At 48.8% G+C, this 24,149-nt stretch overlaps 1 protein-coding gene across 2 annotated transcripts in view; it reads right to left on the reverse strand.

The window, feature by feature from the left end:
• Nucleotides 1–805: 805 nt before the first annotated feature.
• Nucleotides 806–24,149, reverse strand: part of HSF2BP (heat shock transcription factor 2 binding protein) — a 72,496-nt gene continuing 49,152 nt past the window's right edge. For both annotated transcript variants that reach the window (XM_075851033.1, XM_075851034.1), the window contains exons 4-8: nucleotides 21,122–21,271; nucleotides 20,389–20,518; nucleotides 8,104–8,221; nucleotides 7,918–8,021; nucleotides 806–1,861 (exon numbers count right to left, since the gene is read on the reverse strand). In XM_075851033.1, coding sequence (XP_075707148.1) covers nucleotides 1,659–1,861; nucleotides 7,918–8,021; nucleotides 8,104–8,221; nucleotides 20,389–20,518; nucleotides 21,122–21,271 — 705 coding nt within the window. In that variant the 3' untranslated portion in view covers nucleotides 806–1,658. The remainder of the gene's footprint in view (nucleotides 1,862–7,917; nucleotides 8,022–8,103; nucleotides 8,222–20,388; nucleotides 20,519–21,121; nucleotides 21,272–24,149) is intronic.

The raw sequence follows: 24,149 nt of genomic DNA on the forward strand, positions 1-24,149 counted from the left end.
TTTTAATCATTATTAAACATGAACTTAGGTTCATTTTCATCCTAAGCAGCGCCATTGTGGTTCCTTTTTTTGCTTTATACATTGACTCCTTAAAGGGCCTATGGCCAAGAATGCCTCTGAAATGTCATACTTGCCTGAGGAACAATGCTTTTTGGTCTGTGGAAATTTGTGAAGGTGTTTTCATTATCCTGGTTCTTCCTCGGATAGTTCCTGACTATGCTGTTGGTTGGCTGCCTGCCCTGGTTATTCATGTTGCAGGTACCTCGCATCCCTGTCCATGGTTTCCCACAATTTCGCTATTGCCTTCACATTCTGGCACCGTGCTCCAGTCTACTTGCAGTCAGCTGTTCCAGGGATGCGACCTAGGGATCCCCTCTGCGAAAGTTCATACCTCCGTAAGGGGGTTTTAAGGTGAAGAACGGACAATCTCTTAGAGTTCACCCCTGGATTTAGCCCCAAACTAAATACATTAGCATTGGTAGGTGGGTCCACTATCTGCTTGCTGGCCTGTTCGTGACAATTTGTAGTTTACAGATTATGTTACGGGCCATAGCTTGGAATTTTATTATTGTCTCCAGATCACCGCTAAAAGGCCCCCATAAATATCAAGCAACTACGACCTGGACACGAGTGATATAGGAATGAAATAGAAGGTGGAGTTTACTCAAAATTGGATAAGGGCTGTAAATGCCGCAGATCTAACATAAAATGTGGAAGGACCATTGTTCATTATGATAAGAACTGGTCCATCCTTATAATATCTTCATGATTGTGCTCCAAGAAATCGCTGAACTCACCTCAAATGTAATAAAATCAACAGAACAAAGAAAATAATTTAATATCCAAAAGTAAAACTGCAAAAAACAAAACATACATTATATAGGGAAAATAACAACATCCCAGCTGACAATAGGTGCTAGTGACATCACAGCCTACAAACATTTCATCATCTGGTAGTTACATCCCAGCTAAAGAACATGACATCATCTGGTAGTGACATCACAGCCTAGAAGTGGGTCATCATCTAGCGGTGACATCCCAGCTGAGGAGTCTGACAAGTGCTAGTGACATCACAGCCTAGGAAAGTGTCACCATCTGGTAGTGACATCACAGCTGAGGACCCTGACAACTTGTGCTGGTGACATCAAAGTCTAGGAACGCGTTATAATCTGGTCAACCTCATAGCTGAGGAACCTGACGTGCTAGTGGCATCATAGCATAGTGACATATCATCTGATTGTGACATCACAGCCTAGGAAAGTGTCATAATCTAGAGATGATATTACAGCTGAGGATCGTGTTATCATCTGGTACTGATCTCACCGCTGAAAGACATTCTATCATCTGGTGGTGACCTCATAGCTGAGGAACCTGACGTGCTAGTGGCATCATAGCATAGTGACATATCATCTGATTGTGACATCACAGCCTAGGAAAGTGTCATAATCTAGTGATGATATTACAGCTGAGGATTGTGTTATCATCTGGTACTGATCTTACCGCTGAAAAACATTCTATCATCTGGTGGTGACATCAAAGATGGGGAACATGACATCATGTTTAATGGACGTCATAGCTGAAAGCATATTCCTTGCATATAACCTTATAATAACATTTATCTATAACATGACAACTAAGAACATGACATCACGGATAGGCTAACCCTCCACCGGTGGGCCCCGCACTTCCTCCAGTAACTCTGCAGCCATTTTCTGGAGTTCTGGGTTGCCATTGAGGGAGAAGTCTTGGATGTGAGGCAGACACTGCTGTAGTTCTTCCCATAGCACACGCAGAACCTCCGGCTCTAAAACCAAGGACTGGATGAGACGAAGAGCGTGTAGACAAACTTCATTGTCAGGATCTAGGAGGAAGCGATTGTGACAGGTCAGCCTCAACGGAACACATTGTAAGATCTGCATCGTCTCTAATATTCCGGCCTCATCTTACAGAGCAATTAACCTCAAAACTGAAACGCGGGACCACAAGAGTAACGGATCTGGGGAAGTCGGGGCTCGAAGTGACAACCACTCTGACCGCATGCAGCAGGGAGTGGGCACAGTTCTCATAACGAAGGCACGAGACGCTCCACAGTCCGTCAGTGCGTCAGATGTAGGATTGCATGATAAAGCAGGTCTGACAAGCTGGAGTCTGGGGAAGCTGGTGGACCACCTCCCGTAATGATTCCTCTCCCAGCTTGTGGCAGAATTCAGGAATGGAATCACATTCATGGGGCCGGCCATGTATAGAAACATGAAGCCTTTTTCAGAAGGTTCTCACAACAATAAAGCTGATCACTGGGGGTCCGACTGCTGGGACCCCCACCGGCTGTGACCAGGTTTTACTACCAGGCATTACACAGCACCTGTAGCTGTTTTCTATGCAGTTGATAAAGGGGGGTCCCAATTATCCCCTTCTAGGCCATCAGAAAAGGGTTGTGCGAAGCAGACGGGGAGGGGGAGTTCATGGGTCGTGGATGATGTGACGAGTTCTGGGAATGTTCCCTTATTATGACATCACTTGTCTGCAGTCACAGGGAGCGAGGGCGAGAATCTGATCAGATGGGTATGATGATGTGTCCCGGCTGAGCAGAGCTGAGTAATGTTCTGTATCTGAGGGGTCAGAGTGGGTGCAGTGCGTTAACCCCACATGTCCTGGCAGTCCCACTATTCTTATAATATAGGTTCCTGTCTAGTCCTATACGCTGCACAAGGATAAACTCTTCCTCCTCATATAGATAGAGCTTCCCATTGTAATTATTCTATAGATCTCTGATGGGCGCCAGGTTATAACCTAGCAACGGGTGCAGCCGGAACTGGATGACCCCCGGGTATGATTGAGCTTATCACTGGCCGGTCCGCAGAAAGGCTGGATGTTGTGTACTGATGGCTGCCACCAGCATGTCCACCCCAGCACTGGAGAGGATCCTGACAGCTACTTATCATGTCACTGCTTATTGAGAGCTGGTGCCAGGTGGCTGCTGTCAGCTCCTCTGCCCCTCACTAGTCTATAGACCTCCCAGAGGTCAGGACGCAGGAGCCGTCATGCTCTAACTGCTGAGGCCTAAGGTTTAGAGCACGGGCAGTCCCTGACAACCAGCAACAGTCCCTGTCCCTGACAACCAGCAAATGTCACAATGTGATGTCATCACAGACAATTCAATGTAAAGACCAGGATTATTCTACAGTGCCGTAAAAAGTATCGGACTCCTACCGGACGTCGCCTATTATTGCATATTTGTCACAATGAATGGATTATAATCGTGAAACATAATCTGTAATTACACAACAAAGCGAAATAATCAAAGAAACAAGGTCATACAAAAACTCCGACAAAAAGTAAGTGCAGGGATCCTGTCACATTAATAATGCAGTCATGTCTGAGGGCAGCTTATAACAGAGGAGCTGAGCAGCGATATATAACCTGTCATTTACAGAGTCCAGTGGGCGGTCCTACTCAGTGATTGGCAGCTATATGTGTATTCAGACTTATACAATCAATGGTTGAGACCGCCCCCTGGACTCTTTAGGCCAGAGTGTGCAGGGAGGTAAATCAGTAACTTACAGCACATGTTGAATCTTTTCCCACATATATATATATATATATATCAGTCTGCTCAGCTCCTCCTGCTCTGTAACATTATGCCATCAGTGTGCACGGCATGTTTGACGGGACAGGTTCCCTTTTATAGCTGGTGGTCCTACCTCTACGGATGTATTCACACTAGCAGGTTTTGTGGTGTTTTTTTTTTGCTACATTTCTACAGTGCGTTTTTGCCACAAACCGCTCGACGGCAAAAAAAAAAAAATTCTCTTGTGAATACACCCCAACATGTATGAAAATGTGTCCTGGTCATGTGATGGACACACAGGTGCACGACTAATTACAGTTCAGTCATCAGAGCCCTGTCTGTGACGAGCGCTGCACCTGTGTCTCCACGACCAGGACTGATCCCCGGGAGGTAAACAATGGAGGTTCCTATTGACTGAAAGCTGTAACCTAGCCGCAGTCCAGCGCCACTTCTGATTCTCTGACCAGCGACTTCTTCCTTCGTCAACCAGTTTAGTCCAACATGTCCTGCCACTCTGCTCCAGGCCGTGTTACCATGCCAAGTGCCACAGCCCCATGACGTCAGGTGGTATCTGCTCAGGCCTTCCAGATCCTGTATCTGGGAAAGCAAACCTGGAGGTAGATGTTCTCTGCTGTAAGGGAGCCCCAAGATGGCCATAGTGAGGCCGGCCGGGTCAGTAATGTGCGGACAGTCAATGGTATTAGATCAGCAAACAAGCTCGTAATCCCGGAATCGCAGTCAGTCAATGACAAGGTCAGAGCGAATCAGAATGAGGACGACCGTCAAAAAGCGGAATCCAAGAAATAAACCAGGGTCAAACATGGGAGAACCACCAGCTGAGAGTCTGCAATAACTACAAGGTAATCAAGCAATCACCTGCAGGCGGAGTAGCCATTTTAAAGCCCTCATGATGTCATCAGGCTACGACTCCTGCTACCTAGACTTTGGCATCGCCTAGGCAACGCAACACTAGAACTATGCCTGCGGTCAATTACCAGCGTTGCGACCGTGACACCCGGTCTGAGCTTTCCGTTACTCTGTCTCTTGCCTTCATTTTCTACATTATTCTGGTTTGATCTGCCATGTCCACGTTGGATCGACCCCTTGCATCCTCCCACCATGTTCCTGCTGATGGTGTCCGTTCGTCTTCTGGTTTTGTCTGTGGACTTCGCCTGGTACTTCTGTTTGGTTCCAGTTGTTTTTCTAGTATGACTATGGCTATCCTGTGAACCTGCCCCGAGCCTTCCTCTACATTCTCCTTGACTACCATTGAACTATTATCACCACTCGTTGACTATTGGGGGCCGTAATGTGGGGCTCTAATTGGGAAAGTCCATACCCCCGTGACGAGGTTAATAATGAAGGGCGGGAGGATTCCTGCCGAAATACTGGAGAATTGTAGAGAGACTATGCTTTCTAGTGAAATGAACAGACATGGGATATGCTGACACCTCGGACAAAACCTGCTCAGCACTTCTGATAAAGCCGGGGGATGCCGTGCGGACGCTTCCATGTATTCGGCTCTGGACGGTCTGTGGGGGGATGAATGCTGCAGAATACAGGGAAATCCTGGAGGAAAATCTGCTGCAGTATGCAAGAGAACTGCGGCGTCCAGAAACACGTCTCAAAGGGAAACAGAGACATGATGTGAAGCCTCCCGTGAGACAGACTTGACCCCTGCAGTGAGAACGTCTTGTAATATCCCGGATTATTTATCACATCACAGACCTCAAACAATGAAGGATTTCCAGTCAGACTCTGCAAAGAAGAATGACATAAAACTGTGAGAGAGCGATCCCCCCGCGCTCAGGGACGTCCCCGCTGCCAGAGGAGCCCCCATAGAGGAGGGTGAAGGATTATCCGAGTGTCCGGCCACAACATTAGCAGGGAATGCTGGGAACTGCAGGGGTAAGTTCACACGCTGCGGAAATAATGCAGTTTTACTGCAACAGATTTCGATGCGGAAAATTGTCAATATAAAAGAGTAGCAGCGGAGCGGATGAGATCTAAACTGACCTCCTCACAAATAGCAGATGTTACGATTTTTGCGGCGGAAAAGCTGCATTTCATCCCATGTGACCGCTGCAGCCAATCACAGGAGACGTCACCCCAGGAGGCCGGGCCGCAGGACGTCAGGGGGTAAGTTTGTGGTTTTTTAACATGCAGTGTTCTGCACTGGACATTCCACAATTTGGTGCAGTTTTTCGGTCTGAATTCCCGCGGCCGCCATGGTGGATACGCTTTGTGCTTTACGCAGCGTATCGGCCCTGTGTGAATATAACCCGTTAGTGACACCAGTGAGGCAGGAAGCAGATGGATAATTCGTCTTCTTTGGAACAATCAATGATAAGACCATTTCATCTTCCCTGGGATAAAAATTCTTCGACCCGAGACGGAGAAGCGGAGCTCTTATTTCTATTTCTTTTTTTTCAAAATTGTTTTTATTAACATTTTCCAATAAGGGGTACAAAAAGTAAAAAGGGGGAGGATGGGGGCTGAGAAATATACAAGACATCTAGAATGATCAAATAATGGGATAAAGCAATGAATAAGACAAAAAAAAATAAAAATATAGGGGGGACGACACAAAAACATAACAGTCATAACCGTTACTATTAAGCTCATTATATCCATAATTCCAATAAGTCAGGTGGGGGGATCTACATATCAAGCAAATGCAGGCTCTCCCCTCCTCGTCGGGTTTTCAACCCCAGTGTGACGATAGCATGGGCATGGAACCAGCCAAATACCCTGCGCCCGTCCCACCGATATGTTATCCAAAAGCTTTCTCCGAGAAGCGAGATCGCTAATAAGCAGATCAGAGGCGTGACCCCCGCAGGCATCGTAAGAATCCGGATCCCCGACAACTCATCATCTCGCAGTAAACACACGTTACAATATAGGTGCGTCCCCCATAAGTAGCTGCTCGTTATACCCCATAGTGGAGTCAAAGCAGTGTTTTATTTTCATTTGCACGTTCCGCGGGAGGAGTGAGATATAGGATTCCCAAGTATTGAAAAATTGCTTGACCTTTTGCTCTTTGTGGAGAGGCCTCCATCCAATCCATCTTCATCATTTCTATTTCTTATTTCTAGGCAGATCAGTGAAAAAAAAAACAAATAACATAGAAAAAGACACGACAGTAGATGGAGCAGAGTGGACGAGGCTCTCGGACCTGTCACTATTCTCTGTCATCTCTATGGGGTTCAGGTCAGGACTGACTCCACGTTGCATCTCATCGGCCATTCTCATGTAGACGTGTTCTTGTGTCTCGGATCCTTGTCTTGCTGCACAACCAAATGACCGATGTTCTGGTCGGGTGTGGAAGTCACGGCTCTGAGGCAGCCCCCCCCCCACACTATGAATATAGGATGTTTATGAATTATTGGGACCTGTGCTGTCCATAAAGCGTCTGAGCACCGACCTCGGCTGAGGCAGAGAGGCTGCTGGTCCCTGGAAATTCCTCTGAGGTTCCATGGAGTCCAGCGCCTCAGAAATGATCCTTTAATCCTTTCCTGACCAAACGATTTCATAACGTTTATTGCCATATCTTCTAACATTTCGGGTGTTCCTGTAATAAGTGTGTGGGGACTCCTGCATGGGCAGCTTGTCAAAGCCTAAGAGCGTACGTTACCTTGATGTTGGTCTCCGGCGGGCGTAGTCAGAACTCAGGTGACATCTCAGGGGTGGTGACGAGGAGTATCAGACTTCTGTGACATCATTCAGGCTGGTCAGGAGTTGTGCTCCAGGGCAGGAGACGTTTGGCAGCCGGCAGGGACGATGAAACCTGAGACCGTTATTGAGTTGGCGCAGCCTAATCTTGGGTACGGAGTCTAAGGAATCCCCCATTCTTCACCATTAACCCCCGCATGGAGGTAAGATTCTGAGGCCGCGGTCCCGAGGATAATCCCCAATAGACCTTCAGGCTGCAGACAGCGGTTATGAAATCTTTTGTGGACAAACAGATCCATGTCAGGAACAGACGGCCAACGTCAGGTCCAAAAATAATTCTCCGGAGGCGAGGTAGGAGTCAGGCCAGAGGTTAATAAATCAGATCAAGCGGAGTGAGGATAAAAGCCGGGTCAAACATGGGAATCACAGGGAACAACAGGCGCAGACGCCGGGAAACCGACCACCAGGGCTGAAGACAAGCTGTGAAGCGCTGGAGCCAGGTTGTCCCGTTGTCATGGTCGGCACTTTTTTCACCCGGTGATATGTCGGTTGGAAAACTTCCTGATTACTCAGGTTCCACTTCTAACATTGAGTGACAAATATGCAATAATCAGGGACATGTACCCAGGACTATACAATATATGAACACTCCATATGATGTTTGCACTGTCCCTCACCAGTCAGGAGCTGCTGAAGCTGAGACATAAGTCCCGTGTACCGACTCATCCACAAGAGACCTTCACGATGAATGGAGACATTGTACAGAGACATCAGGATGAGACTGCCAGGAAAAAACAGCAGAGATTACCATCATCTCTCCACGTGTGCTATATCATCCCATGTACTTAGTATATGTCACTCACACCCGGAGCCGACTGCAGCTCCCTGGTCTAATCTTTCCTAGGAGCTGGATCCACTGCTCCATTAGTTCTCTGCATGAAGACATCAGGAAATCCCGTCCACAAGACACGGCTGCCACATCTCGAAGGAAAAAAGATATAAAAAAAGTGAGACAAAGGGCAGGAGAACAACCCGGGACATCACTCATAAGAGAACTTTTATCATCTGCCACCTGCAGTCACCACTAGGGGGAGCTCACTACATACAGATATATACAGCTCCCATAGAGTTACATAATAACATTCTGCTGCCTGCAGTCACCTCTAGGGGAAGCTCACTACATACAGATATATACAGCTCCCATAGAGTTACCCGATTACATTCTGCTGCCTGCAGCCACCACTAGGGGGAGCTCACTACATACAGATATATACAGCTCCCATAGTTACATGATAACATTCTGCTGCCTGCAGCCACCACTAGGGGGAGCTCACTACATACAGATATATACAGCTCCCATAGACTTACATGATAACAGTCTGCCACCTGCAGTGAACACTAGGGGGAGCTCACTACATACAGATGTATACAGCTCCCATAGAGTTACATAATAACATTCTGCTGCCTGCAGCCACCACTAGGGGGAGCTCACTACATACAGATATATACAGCTCCCATAGACTTACATGATAACATTCTGCCACCTGCAGTCAACACTAGTGGGAGCTCACTACATACAGATATATACAGCTCCCATAGAGTTACAGGATAACATTCTGCTGCCTGCAGTCACCACTAGGGGGATCACACTACATACAGATGTATACAGCTCCCATAGAGTTACATGATAACATTCTGCTGCCTGCAGTCACCACTAGGGGGAGCTCACTACATACAGATATATACAGCTCCCATAGAGTTACATGATAACATTCTGCTGCCTGCAGTCACCACTAGAGTGAGCTCACTACATAGAGATATATACAGCTCCCATAGAGTTACATGATAACATTCTTCTGCCTGCAGCCACCACTAGGGGGAGCTCACTACATACAGATATATAAAGCTCCCACAGAGTTACATGATAACATTCTGCTGCTTGCAGCCACCACTAAGGGGAGATCACTACATAGATATACACAGCTCCCATAGAGTTACATTATAACATTCTGCTGCCTGCAGTCACCACTAGGGGGAGCTCACTACATACAGATATATACAGCTCCCATAGAGTTACATGATAACATTCTGCTACCTGCAGCCACCACTAGAGGGAGCTCACTACATACAGATATATACAGCTCCCATAGAGTTACATGATAACATTCTGCTGCCTGCAGCCACCACTAGGGAGAGCTCACTACATACAGGTATACAGCTCCCATAGAGTTACATAATAACATTCTGCTGCCTGCAGTCACCACTAGGGGTAGCTCACTACATACAGATATATACAGCTCACATAGAGTTACATTATTGCATTCTGCTGCCTGCAGCCACCACTAGGGGGAGCTCACTACATACAGATATATACAGCTCCCATAGAGTTACAAAATAACATTCTGCTGCCTGCAGCCACCACTAGGGGGAGCTCACTACATACAGATATATACAGCTCCCATAGACTTACATGATAACATTCTGCCACCTGCAGTCAACACTAGTGGGAGCACACTACATACAGATATATACAGCTCCCATAGAGTTACAGGATAACATTCTGCTGCCTGCAGTCACCACTAGGGGGAGCACACTACATACAGATGTATACAGCTCCCATAGAGTTACATGATAACATTCTGCTGCCTGCAGTCACCACTCGGGGGAGCTCACTACATAGAGATATATACAGCTCCCATAGAGTTACATGATAACATTCTGCTGCCTGCAGTCACCACTAGGGGGAGCTCACTACATACAGATATATACAGCTCCCATAGAGTTACATGATAACATTCTTCTGCCTGCAGCCACCACTAGGGGGAGCTCACTACATACAGATATATAAAGCTCCCACAGAGTTACATGATAACATTCTGCTGCTTGCAGCCACCACTAAGGGGAGATCACTACATAGATATACACAGCTCCCATAGAGTTACATTATAACATTCTGCTGCCTGCAGCCACCACTAGGAAGAGCTCACTACATACAAGTATATACAGCTCCCATAGAGTTACATGATAATACTCTGCTGCCTGCAGCCACCCCTAGGAAGGGCTCACTACATACAGATATATACAGCTCCCATAGAGTTACAGGATAACATTCTGCTGCCTGCAGTCACCACTAGGGGGAGCACACTACATACAGATGTATACAGCTCCCATAGAGTTACATGATAACATTCTGCTGCCTGCAGTCACCACTAGTGGAGCTCACTACATAGAGATATATACAGCTCCCATAGAGTTACATGATAACATTCTGCTGCCTGCAGTCACCACTAGGGGGAGCTCACTACATACAGATATATACAGCTCCCATAGAGTTACATGATAACATTCTGCTGCCTGCAGCCACCACTAGGGGGAGCTCACTACATACAGATATATAAAGCTCCCACAGAGTTACTTGTTACATTCTGCTGCTTGCAGCCACCACTAAGGGGAGATCACTACATAGATATACACAGCTCCCATAGAGTTACATTATAACATTCTGCTGCCTGCAGTCACCACTAGGGGGAGCTCACTACATACAGATATATACAGCTCCCATAGAGTTACATGATAACATTCTGCTGCCTGCAGCCACCACTAGAGGGAGCTCACTACATACAGATATATACAGCTCACATAGAGTTACATTATTGCATTCTGCTGCCTGCAGCCACCACTAGGGGGAGCTCACTACGTACAGATATATACAGCTCCCATAGAGTTACATGATAACATTCTGCTGCCTGCAGCCACCACTAGGGGCAGCTCACTACATACAGATATATACAGCTCCCATAGAGTTACATGATAACATTCTGCTGCCTGCAGCCACCACTAGGGGGAGCTCACTACATACAGATATATAAAGCTCCCACAGAGTTACTTGTTACATTCTGCTGCTTGCAGCCACCACTAAGGGGAGATCACTACATAGATATACACAGCTCCCATAGAGTTACATTATAACATTCTGCTGCCTGCAGTCACCACTAGGGGGAGCTCACTACATACAGATATATACAGCTCCCATAGAGTTACATGATAACATTCTGCTGCCTGCAGCCACCACTAGAGGGAGCTCACTACATACAGATATATACAGCTCCCATAGAGTTACATGATAACATTCTGCTGCCTGCAGCCACCACTAGGGAGAGCTCACTACATACAGGTATACAGCTCCCATAGAGTTACATAATAACATTCTGCTGCCTGCAGTCACCACTAGGGGTAGCTCACTACATACAGATATATACAGCTCACATAGAGTTACATTATTGCATTCTGCTGCCTGCAGCCACCACTAGGGGGAGCTCACTACGTACAGATATATACAGCTCCCATAGAGTTACATGATAACATTCTGCTGCCTGCAGCCACCACTAGGGGCAGCTCACTACATACAGATATATACAGCTCCCATAGAGTTACATAATAACATTCTGCTGCCTGCAGCCACCTCTAGGGGGAGCTCACTACATACAGATATATACAGCTCCCATAGAGTTACCCGATAACTTTCTGCTGCCTGCAGCCACCACTAGGGGGAGCTCACTACATACAGATATACACAGCTCCCATAGAGTTACATGATAACATTCTGCTGCCTGGAGTCACCACTAGGGGGAGCTCACTACATACAGATATATACAGCTCCCATAGAGTTACATGATGGCATTCTGCTGCCTGCAGCCGCTACTAGAGGAAACTCACTACATACAGATATATACAGCTCCCATAGAGTTACATGATAACATTCTGCTGTCTGCAGCCACCACTATGAGGAGCTCACTACATACAGATATATACAGCTCCCATAGCGTTACATGATAACATTCTTCTGCCTGCAGCCACCACTAGGGGGAGCTCACTACATACAGATATATACAGCTCCCATAGAGTTACATGATAACATTCTGCTGCCTGCAGTCACCACTAGGGGGAGCTCACTACATAGAGATATATACAGCTCCCATAGAGTTACATGATAACATTCTGCTGCCTGCAGTCACCACTAGGGGGAGCTCACTACATACAGATATATACAGCTCCCATAGAGTTACATGATAACATTCTGCTGCCTGCAGTCACCACTAGAGTGAGCTCACTACATAGAGATATATACAGCTCCCATAGAGTTACATGATAACATTCTTCTGCCTGCAGCCACCACTAGGAAGAGCTCACTACATACAAGTATATTCAGCTCCCATAGAGTTACATGATAATACTCTGCTGCCTGCAGCCACCCCTAGGAAGGGCTCACTACATACAGATATATACAGCTCCCATAGAGTTACATGATAACATTCTGCTGCCTGCAGTCACCTCTAGGGGGAGCTCATTACATACAGATATATACAGCTCCCATAGAGTTACATGATAACATTCTTCTGCCTGCAGCCACCACTAGAGGGAGCTCACTACATACAGATATATACAGCTCAGATAGAGTTACATGATAACATTCTGCTGCCTGCAGCCACTACTAGGGGGAGCTCACTACATACAGATATATACAGCTCAGATAGAGTTACATGATAACATTCTGCTGCCTGCAGTCACCACTAGGGGGAGCTCACTACATACAGATATATACAGCTCACATAGAGTTACATTATAGCATTCTGCTGCCTGCAGCCACCACTAGGGGGAGCTCACTACATACAGATATATACAGCTCCCATAGAGTTACATGATAACATTCTGCTGCCTGTAGCCACCACTAGGGGCAGCTCACTACATACAGATATATACAGCTCCCATAGAGTTACATAATAACATTCTGCTGCCTGCAGCCACCTCTAGGGGGAGCTCACTACATACAGATATATACAGCTCCCATAGAGTTACCCGATTACATTCTGCTGCCTGCAGCCACCTCTAGGGGGAGCTCACTACATACAGATATACACAGCTCCCATAGAGTTACATGATAACATTCTGCTGCCTGGAGTCACCACTAGGGGGAGCTCACTACATACAGATATATACAGCTCCCATAGAGTTACATGATGGCATTCTGCTGCCTGCAGCCACCACTAGAGGAATCTCACTACATACAGATATATACAGCTCCCATAGAGTTACATGATAACATTCTGCTGTCTGCAGCCACCACTATGAGGAGCTCACTACATACAGATATATACAGCTCCCATAGCGTTACATGATAACATTCTGCTGCCTGGAGTCACCACTAGGGGGAGCTCACTACATACAGGTATATACAGCTCCCATTGAGTTACACGATAACATTCTGCTGCCTGCAGCCACCAATAGGAGGAGCACACTACATACAGATATATACAGCTCACATAGAGTTACATCATAACATTCTACTGCCTGCAGTCACCACTAGTGGGAGCTCTCTACATACAGATATATACAGCTCCCATAGAATTACACGATTTCATTCTGCTGACTGCAGCCACTAGAGGGAGCTCACTACATTCAGATATATACAGCTCCCATAGAATTACATGATAACATTCTGCTGCCTGCAGTCACCACTAGAGTGAGCCCACTACATACAGATATATACAGCTCCCATAGAGTTACATAATAACATTCTGCTGCCTGCAGTCAACACTAGTGGGAGCTCACTACATACAGATATATACAGCTGCCATAGAGATACATAATAACATTCTGCTGCCTGCAGTCACCACTAGTGGGAGATCACTACATACAGATATATACTGCTCCCATAGAGTTACATGATAACATTCTGCTGTCTGTCACACACTGCCTGTTATCTGAGGAGAGTCCCACACTGCCTGTTATCTGAGGAGAGTCACACACTGCCTGTTATCTGAGGAGCCACACACTGCCTGTTATCTGAGGAGAGTCACACGCTGCCTGTTATCTGAGGAGAGTCACACACTGCCTGTTATCTGAGAGTCACACACTGCCTGTTATCTGAGGAGAGTCACACGCTGCCTGTTATCTGAGGAGAGTCACACACTGCCTGTTATCTGAGAGTCACACACTGCCTGTTATCTGAGGAGAGTCACACACTGCCTGTTATCTGAGGAGCAGTCACACACTGCCTGTTATCTGAGGAGAGTCACACACTGCCTGTTATCTGAGGAGAGTCACACACTGCCTGTTATCTGAGGAGAGTCACACACTGCCTGTTATCTGAGGAGAGTCACACACTGCCTGTTATCTAAGGAGAGTCACACACTGCCTGTTATCTGAGGAGAGTCACACACTGCCTGTTATCTGAGGAGGAGTCACACACTGCCTGTTATCTGAGGAGAGTCACACACTGCCTGTTTTCTGAGGAGGAGTCACACACTGCCTGTTATCTGAGAAGAGTCACACACTGCCTGTTATCTGAGGAGGAGTCACACACTGCCTGTTATCTGAGGAGAGTCAGACACTGCCTGTTATCTGAGGAGTCACACACTGGCTGTTATCTGAGGAGGAGTCACACACTGCCTGTTATCTGAAGAGTCACACACTGTCTGTTATCTGAAGAGTCACACGCTGCCTGTTATCTGAGGAGAGTCACACGCTGCCTGTTATCTGAGGAGAGTCACACACTGCCTGTTATCTGAGGAGGAGTTACACAGTGCCTGTTATCTGAGGAGAGTCAGACACTGCCTGTTATCTGAGGAGAGTCACACACTGCCTGTTATCTGAGGAGGAGTCACACACTGCCTGTTATCTGAGGAGGAGTCACACACTGCCTGTTATCTGAAGAGTCACACACTGCCTGTTATCTGAAGAGTCACATGCTGCCTGTTATCTGAAGAGAGTCACACACTGCCTGTTATCTGAGGAGAGTCACACACTGCCTGTTATCTGAGGAGAGTCACACACTGCCTGTTATCTGAGCAGAGTCACACACTGCCTGTTATCTGAGGAGAGTCACATACTGCCTGTTATCTGAGGAGGAGTCACACACTGCCTGTTATCTGAGGAGAGTCACACACTGCCTGTTATCTGAGGAGAGTCACACACTGCCTGTTATCTGAGGAGGAGTCACACACTGCCTGTTATCTGAGGAGGAGTCACACACTGCCTGTTATCTGAGGAGAGTCAGACACTGCCTATTATCTGAAGAGTGACACACTGCCTGTTATCTGAAGAGTCACACGCTGCCTGTTATCTGAGGAGAGTCACACACTGCCTGTTATCTGAGAAGAGTCACACACTGCCTGTTATCTGAGGAGTCACATACTGCCTGTTATCTGAGGAGGAGTCACACACTGCCTGTTATCTGAGGAGAGTCACACACTGCCTGTTATCTGAGGAGAGTCACACACTGCCTGTTATCTGAGGAGGAGTCACACACTGCCTGTTATCTGAGGAGTCACACACTGCCTGTTATCTGAGGAGAGTCAGACACTGCCTGTTATCTGAAGAGTGACACGCTGCCTGTTATCTGAAGAGTCACACGCTGCCTGTTATCTGAGGAGAGTCACACACTGCCTGTTATCTGAGAAGAGTCACACACTGCCTGTAATCTGAGGAGTCACACACTGCCTGTTATCTGAGGAGAGTCACACACTGTCTGATATATGAGGAGAGTCACACACTGCCTGTTATCTGAGGAGAGTCACACACTGCCTGTTATCTGAGGAGGAGTCACACACTGCCTGTTATCTGAGGAGGAGTCACACACTGCCTGTTATCTGAGGAGTCACACACTGCCTGTTATCTGAGGAGAGTCAGACACTGCCTGTTATCTGAGGAGTCACACACTGGCTGTTATCTGAGGAGGAGTCACACACTGCTTGTTATCTGAAGAGTCACATACTGTCTGTTATCTGAAGAGTCACACGCTGCCTGTTATCTGAGGAGAGTCACACGCTGCCTGTTATCTGAGGAGAGTCACACACTGCCTGTTATCTGAGGAGGAGTCACACACTGCCTGTTATCTGAGGAGTCACACACTGCCTGTTATCTGAAGAGTCACACACTGCCTGTTATCTGAAGAGTCACATGCTGCCTGTTATCTGAAGAGAGTCACACACTGCCTGTTATCTGAGGAGAGTCACACACTGCCTGTTATCTGAGGAGAGTCACACACTGCCTGTTATCTGAGGAGAGTCACACACTGCCTGTTATCTGAGGAGAGTCACACACTGCCTGTTATCTGAGGAGAGTCAGACACTGCCTGTTATCTGAAGAGTGACACGCTGCCTGTTATCTGAAGAGTCACACGCTGCCTGTTATCTGAGGAGAGTCACACACTGCCTGTTATCTGAGAAGAGTCACACACTGCCTGTAATCTGAGGAGTCACACACTGCCTGTTATCTGAGGAGAGTCACACACTGTCTGATATATGAGGAGAGTCACACACTGCCTGTTATCTGAGGAGAGTCACACACTGCCTGTTATCTGAGGAGGAGTCACACACTGCCTGTTATCTGAGGAGGAGTCACACACTGCCTGTTATCTGAGGAGTCACACACTGCCTGTTATCTGAGGAGAGTCAGACACTGCCTGTTATCTGAGGAGTCACACACTGGCTGTTATCTGAGGAGGAGTCACACACTCCTTGTTATCTGAAGAGTCACACACTGTCTGTTATCTGAAGAGTCACACGCTGCCTGTTATCTGAGGAGAGTCACACGCTGCCTGTTATCTGAGGAGAGTCACACACTGCCTGTTATCTGAGGAGGAGTTACACAGTGCCTGTTATCTGAGGAGAGTCAGACACTGCCTGTTATCTGAGGAGAGTCACACACTGCCTGTTATCTGAGGAGGAGTCACACACTGCCTGTTATCTGAGGAGTCACACACTGCCTGTTATCTGAAGAGTCACACACTGCCTGTTATCTGAAGAGTCACATGCTGCCTGTTATCTGAAGAGAGTCACACACTGCCTGTTATCTGAGGAGAGTCACACACTGCCTGTTATCTGAGGAGAGTCACACACTGCCTGTTATCTGAGGAGAGTCACACACTGCCTGTTATCTGAGGAGAGTCACACACTGCCTGTTATCTGAGGAGGAGTCACACACTGCCTGTTATCTGAGGAGTCACACACTGCCTGTTATCTGAGGAGAGTCAGACACTGCCTGTTATCTGAAGAGTGACACGCTGCCTGTTATCTGAAGAGTCACACCCTGCCTGTTATCTGAGGAGAGTCACACACTGCCTGTTATCTGAGAAGAGTCACACACTGCCTGTAATCTGAGGAGTCACACACTGCCTGTTATCTGAGGAGAGTCACACACTGTCTGATATCTGAGGAGAGTCACACACTGCCTGTTATCTGAGGAGAGTCACACACTGCCTGTTATCTGAGGAGGAGTCACACACTGCCTGTTATCTGAGGAGTCACACACTGCCTGTTATCTGAGGAGTCACACGCTGCCTGTTATCTGAGGAGTCACACACTGCCTGTTATCTGAGGAGAGTCACACACTGCCTGTTATCTGAGGAGAGTCACACACTGCCTGTTATCTGAGGAGTCACACGCTGCCTGTTATCTGAGTCACACACTGCCTGTTATCTGAGGAGAGTCACACACTGCTTGTTATCTGAGGAGAGTCACACACTGCCTGTTATCTGAGAGTCACACACTGCCTGTTATCTGAGGAGTCACAAACTGCCTGTTATCTGAGGAGGAGTCACACACTGCCTGTTATCTGAGGAGAGTCACACACTGCCTGTTATCTGAAAAGTCACACACTGCCGTTTATCTGAGGAGGAGTCACACACTGCCTGTTATCTGAGGAGTCACACGCTGCCTGTTATCTGAGGAGTCACACACTGCCTGTTATCTGAGGAGAGTCACACACTGCCTGTTATCTGAGGAGAGTCACACACTGCCTGTTATATGAGGAGTCACACACTGCCTGTTATCTGAGGAGTCACACGCTGCCTGTTATCTGAGGAGTCACACACTGCCTGTTATCTGAGGAAAGTCACACGCTGCCTGTTATCTGAGGAGAGTCACACACTGCCCCTTATCTGAGGAGAGTCACACACTGCCTGTTATCTGAGGAGTCACACACTGCCTGTTATCTGAGGAGGAGTCACACACTGCCTGTTATCTGAGGAGAGTCACACACTGCCTGTTATCTGAGGAGTCACACACTGCCGTTTATCTGAGGAGAGTCACACACTGCCTGTTATCTGAGGAGGAGTCACACACTGCCTGTTATCTGAGGAGGAGTCACATACTGCCTGTTATCTGAGGAGAGTCACACACTGCCTGTTATCTGAGGAGGAGTCACACACTGCCTGTTATCTGAGGAGTCACACGCTGCCTGTTATCTGAGGAGTCACACACTGCCTGTTATCTGAGGAGAGTCACACACTGCCTGTTATCTGAGGAGAGTCACACACTGCCTGTTATCTGAGGAGTCACACACTGCCTGTTATCTGAGGAGTCACACGCTGCCTGTTATCTGAGGAGGAGTCACACACTGCCTGTTATCTGAGGAGAGTCACACACTGCCTGTTATCTGAGGAGAGTCACACGCTGCCTGTTATCTGAGGAGAGTCACACACTGCCTGTTATCTGAGGAGAGTCACACACTGCCTGTTATCTGAGGAGTCACACACTGCCTGTTATCTGAGGAGTCACACACTGCCTGTTATCTGAGGAGTCACACACTGCCTGTTATCTGAGGAGGAGTCACACACTGCCTGTTATCTGAGGAGAGTCACACACTGCCTGTTATCTGAGGAGAGTCACACGCTGCCTGTTATCTGAGGAGAGTCACACACTGCCTGTTATCTGAGGAGGAGTCACACACTGCCTGTTATCTGAGAAGAGTCACACACTGCCTGTTATCTGAGGAGGAGTCACACACTGTCTGTTATCTGAGGAGAGTCACACACTGCCTGTTATCTGAGGAGGAGTCACACACTGCCTGTTATCTGAGGAGAGTCACACACTGCCTGTTATCTGAGGAGAGTCACACACTGCCTGTTATCTGAGAGTCACACACTGCCTGTTATCTGAGGAGAGTCACACACTGCCTGTTATCTGAGGAGAGTCACACACTGCCTGTTATCTGAGGAGTCACACACTGCCTGTTATCTGAGGAGTCACACGCTGCCTGTTATCTGAGGAGGAGTCACACACTGCCTGTTATCTGAGGAGAGTCACACACTGCCTGTTATCTGAGGAGAGTCACACACTGCCTGTTATCTGAGGAGTCACACACTGCCTGTTATCTGAGGAGTCACACACTGCCTGTTATCTGAGGAGTCACACACTGCCTGTTATCTGAGGAGTCACACACTGCTTGTTATCTGAGGAGAGTCACACGCTGCCTGTTATCTGAGGAGAGTCACACACTGCCTGTTATCTGAGGAGAGTCAGACATTGCCTATTATCTGAAGAGTGACACACTGCCTGTTATCTGAGGAGAGTCACACACTGCCTGTTATCTGAGGAGAGTCACACACTGCCTGTTATCTGAGGAGAGTCACACACTGCCTGTTATCTGAGGAGAGTCACACACTGCCTGTTATCTGAGGAGAGTCACACACTGCCTGTTATCTGAGGAGAGTCACACACTGCCTGTTATCTGAGGAGAGTCACACACTGCCTGTTATCTGAGGAGAGTCACACACTGCCTGTTATCTGAGGAGAGTCACACACTGCCTGTTATCTGAGGAGAGTCACACACTGCCTGTTATCTGAGGAGAGTCACACACTGCCTGTTATCTGAGGAGAGTCACACACTGCCTGATATCTGAGGAGTCACACGCTGCCTGTTATCTGAGGAGAGTCACACACTGCCTGTTATCTGAGGAGTCACACACTGCCTGTTATCTGAGGAGAGTCACACACTGTCTGTTATCTGAGGAGGACATCATAGAAGTCACATCTCTGGGGTACAGGTGGGGGCACTCTCACGTGTGTCGATGGAGTGATGTGTGGCCCCTGCTTCTCTGATACCAGGTACTGGGGCCTGTTCGTTCTTGTGGTCATCGGGGCCACACTGATCTGACTCTTCTGTCTGACCTGTCATGGAAGCTTTTTGCTGATTTCCGGTTCTGGGGATTTCTTTTGTTAAGCCGTGAGGTTGGGATATGAACATCCTTAATGTTTCACGTATGTGATGTTCTCATGAACTTCTCCAGACTTATTATAATCTATCTTATGCCATCAGTCAACACTTGACCATTTTGTGCTCAGGATTAGTCAGACTCCTGCACTCACTGGTGATGGTACCAGCCAGACCAAGAACAAAGCGACTTTCCTCCATGTCCTCATCTTGATTGACAACAAGCGTCTCCACAAAACTGCTCACAGTCTGGCCGGCCAAGATGAAGAAGTCAGCGGTCTTATCCTGCAGATAAAAGATAGAGGAAGAGAGGAGAATGATCACAACGGGACGGAAACCTGCTGCAGTCCGCACAGGACCTCACCACCCCCCACAGTCCGCACAGGACCTCACCACCCCCCACAGTCCGCACAGGACCTCACCACCCCCCACAGTCCGCACAGGACCTCATCACCCCCCACAGGACCTCACCACCCCCCACAGTCCGCACAGGACCTCACCACCCCCCACAGTCCGCACAGGACCTCACCACCCCCCACAGTCCGCACAGGACCTCACCACCCCCCAAAGTCCGCACAGGACCTCACCACCCCCCACAGTCCGCACAGGACCTCACCGTCCCCCGAAGTCAGCACGCAGAGGCCTCTCATCTGCCACGATACTCACAGTCAGCACAGATTTGTAGGGTTTGTGAGTGGAGATTCGTCCTGCGCAGTCATTATCAGGTGGAGCTGCACAAACCTTTTCAGCTATTCTGATGAGACAAATCTCTGAGATTCCTGACAGTTATTAATACTGAGTAACCTTAAGTCCGAGGCTCCAACCCCCGATCCCTCTCTGCACCCAGCGAGCGAATATTCTGGGTGTCCTCACCTCTCTACCACTCACCATTCCCAGGATGATCTTCACCGTCTCCTCCCTGTTAGAGACTCCCCAAAGTAGCGTGCACAGTGCAGACCCCATCTGAGTGCAAAAGTCGACCTGCTGGACGGACTGTTCTCGAAGTTCAGTGACCTGGAGAAGCAGAGCCAGGTTCTCCTGCACAGACATGGACAAGAGTGTAAGCCCTGCAGTCCACAGGTACCCCACACCATCCCCCCACACAACACAAACTCCACGTCCTGATACACAATCCCCACCTGACACCAGCTCCACATCCTGTAACGCAATCCTCACCTGACACCAGCTCCAAATCCTGTCACACACTCACCTGACACCAGCTCTACACATCCTGTCACACACTCCCCACCTGACACCAGCTCCACATCCTGTAACGCAATCCCCACCTGACACCAGCTCCACATCCTGTAACGCAATCCTCACCTGACACCAGCTCCACGTCCTGTCACACACTCACCTGACACCAGCTCTACACATCCTGTCACACACTCCCCACCTGACACCAGCTCCACGTCCTGTCACACACTCACCTGACACCAGCTCCACGTCCTGTCACACACTCACCTGACACCAGCTCTACACATCCTGTCACACACTCCTCACCTGACACCAGCTCCATGTCCTGTCACACACTCCTCACCAGACACCAGCTCCAAATCCTATCACACACTCCTCACCTGACACAAGCTCCATGTCCTGTCACACACTCCTCACCTGTCACACACTCCTCACCTGACATCAGCTCCACGTCCTGTCACAAATTCCCAACCTGACACCAGCTCCACGTCCTCCCCCACATTACCTACCTGACATCAGCTCCATGTCCTGTCACACACTCCTCACCTGACATCAGCTCCACATCCTGTCACACACTCCCCACCTGACACCAGCTCCACGTCCTGTCACACACTCACCTGACACCAGCTCCACATACTGTCACACACTCCCCACCTGAAACCAGCTCCAAATCCTGTCACACACTTCTCACCTGACACCAGATCCACATACTGTCACACACTCCTCACCTGACATCAGCTCCATATCATGTCACACAATCCTCACCTGACACCAGCGCCACGTCCTGTCACACACTCCTCACCTGACATCAGCTCAACGTCCTGTCACACAATCCTCACCTGACACCAGCTCCACATCCTGTCACACACTCCTCACCTGTCACACACTCCTCACCTGACATCACCTCCACGTCCTGTCACAAATTCCCAACCTGACACCAGCTCCACGTCCTCCCCCACATTACCCACCTGACACCAGCTCCATGTCCTGTCACACACTCCTCACCTGACATCAGCTCCACGTCCTGTCACACACAACTCACCTGACACCAGCTCCATGTCCTGTCACACACTCCCCACCTGACACCAGCTCCATGTCCTGTCACACACTCCCCACCTGACACCAGCTCCACGTCCTGTCACACACAACTCACCTGACATCAGCTCTATGTCCTGTCACACACTCCTCACCTGACACCAGCTCCATGTCCTGTCACACACTCCCCACCTGACACCAGCTCCACATCCTGTCACACACTCCTCACCTGACACCAGCTCTATGTCCTGTCACACACTCCCCACCTGACACCAGCTCCATGTCCTGTCACACACTCCCCACCTGACACCAGCTCCACGTCCTGTCACACACTCCTCACCAGACATCAGCTCCACGTCCTGTCACACACTCCTCACCTGACACCAGCTCCACGTCCTGTCACACACTCACCAGACACCAGCTCCATGTCCTGTCACACACTCACCAGACATCAGCTCTATGTCCTGTCACACACTCCTCACCTGACACCAGCTCCACATCCTGTCACACACTCCTCACCTGACACCAGCTCCATGTCTTGTCACACACTCCTCACCTGACATCAGCTCCAGTCCTGTCACACACTCCTCACCTGACACCAGCTCCACGTCCTGTCACACACTCCCCACCTGAAACCAGCTCCAAATCTTGTCACACACTCCTTACCTGACACCAGCGCCACATCCTGTCACAAATTCCCAACCTGACACCAGCTCCACGTCCTCCCCCACATTACCCACCTGACACCAGCTCCATGTCCTGTCACACACAACTCACCTGACATCAGCTTCACGTCCTGTCTGTCACGAAGGGTCTGTGGACCCACTAGGCCGTACCGCCTTGACGGTATGGCAGCTGGCCATTAGGGCGCAGGTCAATGTCTATAGTTCGTATAGAGTACCTGTGGCAGCTCGGACAGTAGCAAGGCAGGCTCGGCTGGAACTAGGCAGCAGGCAGACGTCAGGCGTGGTGAAGCAGGACAGGCGTGGTATACAGCATGGTATGACTTTGGCTCAGCACAGTACTCAATCAGGATAGTACGGAATGCAGGAAACAGGAACAAGAACAAACTAGGAGGCCATCACATAGACAAACTAGGAAACAACAACAACGCTCAGGCATCAAAGCAGGGGGCTGGACCCCTCTTATAGTCCAGGGTACTCACGGCCTGATGTTCTTTAAAGTCCGGTGCGCGCGCGCACTCGTGCCCGCTCTTAAAGGGCACGAGGTAAGTGGAAGCGAGCGCTGGTGTCTCAAGAGGAGGAGGCTGGGGCCAGCACTTGCCGACTCGTTGCTGCGGCTGTCAAGGGGAGATTGGAGCTGACGGCCCGCAGCCGCAGACATTACAGTATCCACCCTCTTACGCCCCCTCTTCTTGGGACCAAAGCGAGAGAGAAACTTCTTTAGAAGAGTAGGAGCATTGAGGTTCTCCTCTGGCTCCCTGGACCTCTCTTCAGGACCAAACCCCCTCCAATCCACCAAATAAAAAGTCTTTCCTCTCACTTTTTCGGTGTCCAAGATCTCCTTAACCTCAAAGGTGTCTGAAGGGCCGCTGGAGGCAACCGCAGGGCTAGGAGTTTTGGTATAGCGGTTCAGAACCACCGGCTTCAGGAGGGAGACATGGAAGGAGTTGGGGATCTTGAGGGTAAGAGGCAGCCGAAGCTTGTAGGCGACAGGGTTGATC

The sequence above is a fragment of the Rhinoderma darwinii genome, chromosome 2 (genome assembly GCF_050947455.1).
Source record: "Rhinoderma darwinii isolate aRhiDar2 chromosome 2, aRhiDar2.hap1, whole genome shotgun sequence".
NCBI classification, from domain to species: domain Eukaryota; kingdom Metazoa; phylum Chordata; class Amphibia; order Anura; family Rhinodermatidae; genus Rhinoderma; species Rhinoderma darwinii.